The 9,324-nt window shown below is 40.7% G+C and overlaps 1 protein-coding gene across 1 annotated transcript; it reads left to right on the forward strand.

The window, feature by feature from the left end:
- Positions 1–1,528: 1,528 nt before the first annotated feature.
- On the forward strand, positions 1,529–2,427 carry LOC143817913 (uncharacterized). Its single transcript, XM_077299384.1, has 3 exons — positions 1,529–1,768; positions 1,854–2,081; positions 2,164–2,427. The coding sequence occupies exons 1-3, from the start codon at positions 1,685–1,687 to the stop codon at positions 2,248–2,250; spliced, it is 399 nt and encodes a 132-aa protein (XP_077155499.1). The 5' UTR covers positions 1,529–1,684; the 3' UTR covers positions 2,251–2,427.
- The last annotated feature ends 6,897 nt before the right edge of the window (positions 2,428–9,324 follow it).

Consider the following 9,324-nt stretch of genomic DNA (forward strand, 5'->3'; position numbering starts at 1 on the left):
CCGAGTGACGTCTGTTCTGTGGGTTCAGATTTTGTTTTTCTCCCATCTTTTTGGCTTATACATCACTCTTTCATCACCTTTTCTTCTTTTTTTCACAACTATATAACCATAAACTGCATTATATTCTCTAGTACAGGAATGTGCATTGTGATACAAAACATGTGTTTTTTTCCTTTTTCACTTCTTAGACATAAATATCTTTTGCCTTTAACATTTTATTGTTTTATATTTATTCTTGGAAAATTTACATTTAGATATTTTTCTTTCCTCTATGGAACTTCACCTGGCAAACTTATTATCACTTCTATAACACTCGGTAATATTTCTCACACAGTAACATTGTTGTACAGATCATTCTGAGATCAGGGATATCTAACATGTGAAGGTTTTCTGTGTCTTGTCTGATCCTCACACAACTGTATATAAGATTCCTCCCGTGCTTCCCCCATACTCTAGAATTTGATTCCCATCCGGTCCGGCTCTCTATTATGTTTGAAACGTTCTAAATCAACCTGAAAATCCTCGTTATGAAGAAAGTCTCCAATAACCCTGCTGCCACCACACGGCCGTATCAGCAGCTTCTCCTCCTCCTCTGGTCTCCTCCTTCCCTTGTAGAGCTCCAGCTCTCGCCGGCAGCGTCCTCACCTCCTGTGTAGCCGCCTGATCATTCATGAGGTTCGGGCTTCCTGTAGTTGTTCTTGTGCTCATACGTATATCAGCTGGAGATTAATGTCAGGATAAATGAGTAATAAGTGTAATATGGAAGCTGAACGCTGGAGGCGATAACACCGGCAAATCTGCGCTCATTTCTAGAGGGAAAGGAACTAAACTGGTGCCACACCCAACACCGGACAGAATAGCCGACTGGTAGAGCCGCTGCTTAAGATGCCAGAGTCCGGAGTTCAGACCCTGTTACTGCCGCAAGATTTTCTGTGACATTAAATTTCCTCAATTGTTAAATGTTCAAGGTTAGTAGTGAAAAGTCAGAAAAGCTCAGGACATTTATTTCATGTTTGCACATTAGCAATAATTATCCCCTACTAACATCCAGCGATGGATAAGATGTATGAGCGAGAAGAAGAGGCTGAATCTGCTGCCCTGAGAGCGAGCGTCACCCATCAGCACCATGAGAAAGTGTCTTAATATTGTCCTAGTCCTCACATTAGTCCCCAGCCCGGCTCAGGCCGATAAGTGCAGGTTACCTGCACAGGAGAACTTTCAGGAGCTTCACCAGACGTATAAGAAAATGGTTAGTTCTAAGTCATTGTCAGTCCATGAAACATAAATCTAAAGATAATAAAGGAGGAAATTCAGCTCCAGTGTGTGAAACAATCAAGAGAAATGTCAATAATGAAGACTAGAGAATATAAAATAAAAAAAAACCCTCATATTTCTGAGCTCATCAAGATAAAAAAAGCCTGATCATGGGTATAATAAGGAGAAAAATGTAGAAACTTCATCTGAATAATAGTTACAAAATGATACAAATACGTAGATATAACCAATATAAAAAACACATAAAGTGACATTCATATATAACAGTGACAACAAAGGCGAAATATCAGTAAAAATGTGCTAGTGGAACATAAAATATTCACAATACGTTAATAAATAAGTAAATTCCTATAATCTCCATCCAGTCTGTGAATGTTCCTGTGTTTTGTGATTTCAGATCTCTGGTGGGATGTCTCCTCCGTATATTGTATGCAGCACCAATGCCTCCTCTCATGATGCGTCCATTGATACATTGCTTAATCGCATCTCCAAGGTTTGTCGCTTTCCTTCTTGTTACATCTGTAGATTGGATCATCTGTTGTGTTTTCTCAGGTGGAAACGTTTCTCTTCTCTTCCAGGTGAGACGAGCCGCTGTCGTCATCCAGGAATTTTTCATCCAAATGCTTCAGTTTCTGGATGAATATTGTGATGAGCTCCGGTGCGAAGAGGAAGAATGGCGGAAGATGAGGGAAATGCTGCAAAGTCTGATGGAGTTCTCATCTCCTTGTGAAGGAAAGGCCGATAGGAGGAGTCAGCGGATAATCGCCACTTACTTTACTGAAATGCGGTCCCTGCTGAGAAATAAGGTAAGATGTCTGTAGATGATGGCCGGACCCATCATGTTCTCACCTCAATAGGGGACACTTACTTATTTTCTGCCGTTTTTAGAATGATGGCGTCTGCCCTCTATTAATGGTGGATGTAATGATGACGAGACTTCTACACCTGATGACCCAACTCTCCGCCCGCATGTGAATGTTATGTGGGTCCAGGAGCTTCACGAGACGTCCGGGGAGATGACGACTGATAACGAGACCTGCAGGGACACAAGGAGAGGAACCGAACCCCGAGAATCGTGGACTGGACGTCGAAGAATTCGTCATTAATTATACAATAATTGGACTTTACATCTCAGAATTTTATATTCTTGTATCTGGGAAAAATAAAAATGTGAAAAAACAAAGATTTTCTAGTTTTTATTTTTATTATTTAGTATTGTAACATTCTATGTAATAAGAGCAAGATGTTTGTCTATTTTTTAGGACGACATAGAACCCAAATATTTGCAGTTTGTATTTTTTTGTTTTTAAATAGTGTAATTCCCCTTTCAAGAAGAATGAAACGTAATTTAGCAAAATCTAAAATGCTAGGTTTCCAAGTTGCTACATGTAGATTCACGACTATTAAAAAATATTTTACACAACCCACACACTTTGGTAAGTGATTAGTGAACACTTGTGTTTAAATTTCAGAATTATGGAGATATTTCTTTAAAAAGAATGTCACTTCTCAAAACTCAGGAATCACACTTTAATTTACAAGCATAAACAAGCCTTGGACTCAGAAGTTGGATTTAGGTGCTAAATCTACAATCAGTGGTTTAATGCTTTCTTGCTTGCTGGCATTGTGTAAGGAAAAAATTGTAGCAGCTATCAAGGTGCATTTACTGCAGGATATCTGTAAAAATATCTGTGAAAATTCAGATAATCTTCATCCAATTCATTTATTTCCAATTAAACACTAATTGTACATTGTTTTCAATATCATTTGTTCTTGTGTCGCCATTTTCCAAGATCAAAAACATTTTTTATTTTCTGTCTTGGGCGCCGAATGATGTCTGTTCTGTGGGTTCATCTTTTGCTTTTCTCCCATCTCTTTGCCTTATACATGACTCTTTCATCACATTTTCTTCTTTTTTTCACAAGTATATAACCATAAACTGCATTATATTCTCTAGACAGGAATGTGCATTGTGATACAAAACATGTGTTTTTACTTTTTCAATTCTTAGACATAAAAATCTTTTGCCTTTAACATTTTATTGTTTTATATTTATTCTTGGAAAATTTACACTTAGATATTTTTCTTTCCTCTATGGAACTTCACCTGGCAAACTTATTATCACTTCTATAACACTCGGTAATATTTCTCACACAGTAACATTGTTGTACAGATCATTCTGAGATCAGGGATATCTAACATGTGAAGGTTTTCTGTGTCTTGTCTGATCCTCACACAACTGTATATAAGATTCCTCCCGTGCTTCCCCCGTATTCTAGAATTTGTTACCCCTCCGGTCCGGCTCTCTATTATGTTTGAAACGTTCTAAATCAACCTGAAAATCCTCGTTATGAAGAAAGTCCCCAATAACCCTGCTGCCACCACACGGCCGTATCAGCAGCTTCTCCTCCTCCTCTCGTCTCCTCCTTCCCTTGTAGAGCTCCAGCTCTCGCCGGCAGCCTCCTCACCTCCTGTGTAGCCGCCTGATCATTCATGAGGTTCGGGCTTCCTGTAGTTGTTCTTGTGCTCATACGTACATCGGCCGGAGATTAATGTCAGGATAAATGAGTAATAAGTGTAATATGGAAGCTGAACGCTGGAGGCGATAACACCGGCAAATCTGCGCTCATTACTAGAGGGAAAGGAACTAAACTGGTGCCACACCCAACACCGGACAGAATAGCCGACTGGTAGAGCCGCTGCTTAAGATGCCGGAGTCCGGAGTTCAGACCCTGTTGCTGCCGCAAGATTTTCTATGACATTTAATTTCCACAATTGCTAAATGTTTAAGGTTAGTAGTGAAAAGTCAGAAAAGCTCCGGACATTTATTTCATGTTTGCACATTAGCGAAAATTATCCCCTACTAACATCCAGCGATGGATAAGATGTATGAGCGAGAAGAAGAGGCTGAATCTGCTGCCCTGAGAGCGAGCGTCGCCCATCAGCACCATGATAAAGTGCCTTAATATTGTCCTAGTCCTCATATTAGTCTCCAGCCCGGCTCAGGCCGATAAGTGCAGGTTACCTGCACAGGAGAACTTTCAGGAGCTTCACCAGACGTATAAGAAAATGGTTAGTTCTAAGTCATCATCAGTCCATGAAACATAAATCTAAAGATAATAAAGGAGGAAATTCAGCTCCAGAGTGTGAAACAATCAAGAGAAATGTCAATAATGAAGACTAGAGAATATAAAATAATAAAAAACCCTCATATTTCTGAGCTCATCAAGATAAAAAAGCCTGATCATGGGTATAAGGAGAAAAATGTAGAAACTTCATCTGAATAATAGTTACAAAATTATACAAATACGTAGATATAACCAATATAAAAAACACATAAAGTGACATTCATATATAACAAAATCAATCCAGAAAGAAAAAGAATATGCGGCACTCACCCCAGGATAGCAGTGATGTTCGTGAACTTTATTGGAGACAGTACATGAAAAATATCCGTCAGGACATCAGGGTTACAGGAGGGTGCGGTGTTGGAGTGTGGACGACGGCCGTTTCACACAAAAATGTGCTTTGACGGGTCCAGAAGGTAGATTACACCACGTCATTTCCTTTTAAAGGATCTCAGACGTGTAACCATAATAAGAAACATAAATTTTCAACAATTGTGAACAATTTGTGATTATGTTAAATAAAATAATAATAATCTACATACAGACATACAATCTAAATTGGAAGCTTCATTTTTACATTTTATCAAACCATCATATGATATACGATCTCAACTTATAACCTTCTCAAATATCATCAGTGTCATACCATATTAAAGGATCCTATAAAAATACAGACATATCCAGTTTGTCATTTAAGCCAATTGGCCCCTGAGCATTTGCGTTTAGAATCCATTTGGCTTCTTTTTTTAAAAGAAATCTTTTTTGATCACCTCCCTGCGAGGAATACATCACGGTTTCTATACCAGCAAAGCTGAGTAAATCAGGGTTAGCTCCGTGTTTTTCTTTCATATGTTGAATTAGTTTTAGACAGTGTCGTAGCTGTTTTCATTCTGACCCAAATGTCAGCTGACAGATCACCAGTGAGTCCTAATTGTGGATTTACGCCCTTAGTTGACAAGCGCTTGGAGACAAAAGACACCTCACACGTATCCCGTGAGCAAGTCACTTTTATCTGATATATAAAAAGCCAAAGCAATGTTTTATACCATTTACATCCAATGCATTTCAATGTAACTCATGTAGCCCCCACCAGCACCCAGGGTCATACTTTATTTACCATAACCCAGAATATGTTGTACTGACTATTGAGAACATACATGATAAGAAGTACAGTCTCCTTGAAGAGGAGACCGTTAGACTACTGAGTCAACAGATTCTAGTAATTCTAACACTTAAAGGCAAAAGGCATTTAAAGGCAAGGTAGTTAAAGGCAAACTATTAACCCTTCTATAACAATTTCCCCCTTTTGTAAATGGTATAACCTTTGCTACGGGGTCCGCTGATGTCCACAAAGGAGCTACTGTCTCATGGGTCTAGTACCCACAAGGGGGCTTCCTACCTGCTTCGCCCATCCACCCTCAATGTGGACACTCAACTTCCCCATCAGCAGTGGCCATATGGGGCCTATGATATACTACAGAAGGTTCAGCCTTAGATAATACATATATTAGCGCTTTTACGGCTACATAAAACAATAAGCAAAGCAACAAGATTTGCATACAAGTCTGAAAAATACCAAAAATAATCCATCCTGCTAGGCCGCTAAGCCAATCGGCTGGATTTAAAAAGAAGTCTCTATATTGTATTAGTCTCATTAAGAGCCTTAAGGAACCTAGAAAACCTGAGTCCAAGTCTCATTGGGTATGCTGTGTGGTGTTAATACCTTCCTTGGCTCCAGGGGTAAAGGCTAAGTACAGCATAGCCCTTACAAATACTGGGCTGTGTATACAGATCTAACAGTCCAGCAGGTTTGTCCTTCCGCGTCTTTTATAAGAAAAGCATGATGTTGAGTAAGTTGCTGTCCTTGTCAACATTTAAAAGTTTATCCAGTGTCTCTGTAAGGTGCAGACATCCTACTACTGCCAGCAAGGTGATTAGGACAACCGTCTTTCTGTTAGTGAAAAGATCTTTTTGTAGTGACTGGCATGGATCCAGGTGGGCGTTCCCTCAAGTGAATGTGGTCAACTGGACTTTACAATGGGCCGTCAAGTGTGTACCCCTATCACTCTCTGTGGTTTCTGGGACACCATACCTGCAGATCAGTTCTTTCATCAGTTTGTCTGCAGTCGCTTTAGCATTTGCACATTTTACCAGATAGGCTTCCAGCCAACCAGAGAAGAGATCTACACATACTAGGACATTTTTCACACACTCCTACCTTGGGTAGCTGTATGTAGCCCGTCTGCAGTCTCTGAAACGGGTAGAGAGGCCTGGGTGTCGCTTTCTTAGGGATTTTTACTGTTTTACCAGGGTTGTGCTGTGCACAGATGAGGCATGACCGTACGAGCTTTGCTGCTGCGTAACTGAAACCAGGAGCGATCCGGAAGGCATGTGACATTTTGAGGTGTGAGTGGGGCCATCTGTTGCTTGCGCCATAATTATGAACAGGGACCTTGGTATATACAATTTATCCTTATTCTCCCAAAACTCTTTTTGAGTTCAGCTCAGCTCCCATTCTCCCCCGTGTTCCTTCTCTGTTTGGGCAGCTGGAGGGATTTCAGGACATCTAGGCTCAGTGTGGCTGGAATACGCTGACTCTCCGCCACCATCCACTGCTCCCTAGGCCGCCTTGCTGCTACTTTAGCAGCCTCGTCCGCCCTTCTGTTGCCCTCTACCTCCACAGAGTCACCGTCCGTGTGTGCTGTTACCTTGACGATGCCAACCTGGACTGGTAACGTCAATACCTCCACTAATTGTTTCATCAGCTCTGCATTTTTAATGGGCTTACCGGCTGATGTAAGAAACGTTCTGCTTCTCCAGACAGGGCAATAATCATGGGATATTCCCCATGCACAATTCGAATCTGTGTAAATATTAGCGACTTTACCTGCAGCAGCTCTACACGCCTCAGTGAGCGCCTTCAACTCTGCCTCCTGCACCAACATGTGTGGAGGGAGTGGTTCAACTCGGATTACCTCATGTGAGGATACTACTGTATGTCCAGTGTAGAATCGCCCATCCTGGTGGTATCTGGAGCCATCTACAAAAATAAAACTTCAAAATATGCATTAGGAACATTTTTTTTTTTCATGAACATATGTAAAACATACTGTCTCCTGACTCATCAGTTCCTATGCAGTCATGTTTGTGCGTCATGTCAACGTACCAGTGTACTTTTTTTTTTTCTAATGCTGTCACCAATTCCCCCTTTTCTGAATCCACAGGCAGATGAGTGGCTGGATTCAGAACACTATGTCTTTTGAGGGTGACGTATTCAGGAATTAGTATTAGAACACATTCGAGTCTGATCTGTCTATTCATAGACAGGTGTTTCGGTTGAACTTGTACAAGTATGGCATTAATGTCATGTGGGGAACAAATTGTCAAACGAAAAAGTCAGTGTGAGCTCACATGCCTAGCAGTAATACAGCAGCTCTACAACACGGACACACGTAGGAGACCCTCTAATCACTGGGTCTAATTGTGCTGAGTAGTAAGCTATTAGTCTCTGTTCCTCTCCACATTGCTGTGTCAGTACTGCGGTAGCATGTCCTCCCTGCTCTGTTCAAAATAAGAAAAATGGCTGATCATAGTTTGGAATGCCTAAGGCCGGGGCTGGCACAATGAGCAGCTTCAGAGAATCAATTGCTTCTTGAGTGAGATTGTAGGGGTTTGATGACAACCTGTCATAGAGTGGTTGCATCATTCGTGAAGCAGACCTTATCCAAGGCCTACAGTAGGTCACCAAACCTAGGAAAATACGTAGATGCTGGTGTGACCTGGGTAAAGGGAGATTTTGTATTGCCTGTTTTCTGTCTTCAGTCAGGTGTCTTGTACATTCAGCAATACAATGTCCCTAAAAATGTCACCTTTTGTTTGTAATACTGTAATTTGTCACGGGAGACCTTGCAACCCTTCTCTGCCAAAAAATACAGCAAGGAAACTGTAGCTTCCTTGCAGGACGTCTGGTCCGGGCAGCAGAGCAAGAGGTCATCCACGTACTGCAATAGTACAGTCTGTGGATGAGGTGGTTGCCACTGCTCAAGAATCCCTGCCATCGCTGTTGAATAGATGGTTGGGGAGTTCTTTCCCCCTTTTGGGAGGACCGTCCAACAGTGTTTGTTTACCTTCGTAAGTAAAAAAGAAAAGATGCTGTCAGTCAGAGTGCAGGGGTACAGAGAAGAATGCATTTGCCAAATTAATGACTGTGAAACATTTTGTGACCGTACGGTGTGTGTATTAGGGACAATTGAGATGACACTCACTGTAACATCATTAATGGCCTGTAAGTCCTGAACTATTCTGTGTCAGGGGAACCCTGGGATCCTTTTTCTTCTTAATGGGATACAAAGGGGGAATTGGTTTAACCAAAGAGGAGTGGTTCCTTCTTTTAATTTAATCAAAACAAGGGGAATGGGCAATCGACCCACATCAGATTTTCCCCTTGCCCAAACGGTGTCTGGCACCTGACTCTTTTTCCTGTCCTCAGACATTCTGGTGTCAGGCATTACCTTCACCACTCTTGCCATATACACCATTTGTGAAATATTACACAAGTGTTTATATAAATCACACATTAATGTCCAAATACTATTTATACCCGTATTTGATTGGGTAGAGTACCTCTTAAGAAAACTAAATTTGATTCACAAAATATGTTACCAAAAGAAATTATATATATGAAAATATATATATATTTACGGAAGATACTGAGTTGTAAAATGGGAGAGCACAATGCCATAGGCCACAGCAAAGCACAAGCTTATTTTAAGAAGGTAGAAGCCCTATGTAAATCCATAACTAACAGTTCCAAATATAAAAAGAAGGGATTTGAACACTACCAAATATCAATACCAGTTGCTTGCGATAAGGTATAAGAAGTGGAAAGGACAAATAAACAGTGATTATGGTTTGAGCCAAT

The sequence above is a fragment of the Ranitomeya variabilis genome, chromosome 3 (assembly GCF_051348905.1).
Source record: "Ranitomeya variabilis isolate aRanVar5 chromosome 3, aRanVar5.hap1, whole genome shotgun sequence".
NCBI lineage: Eukaryota > Metazoa > Chordata > Amphibia > Anura > Dendrobatidae > Ranitomeya > Ranitomeya variabilis.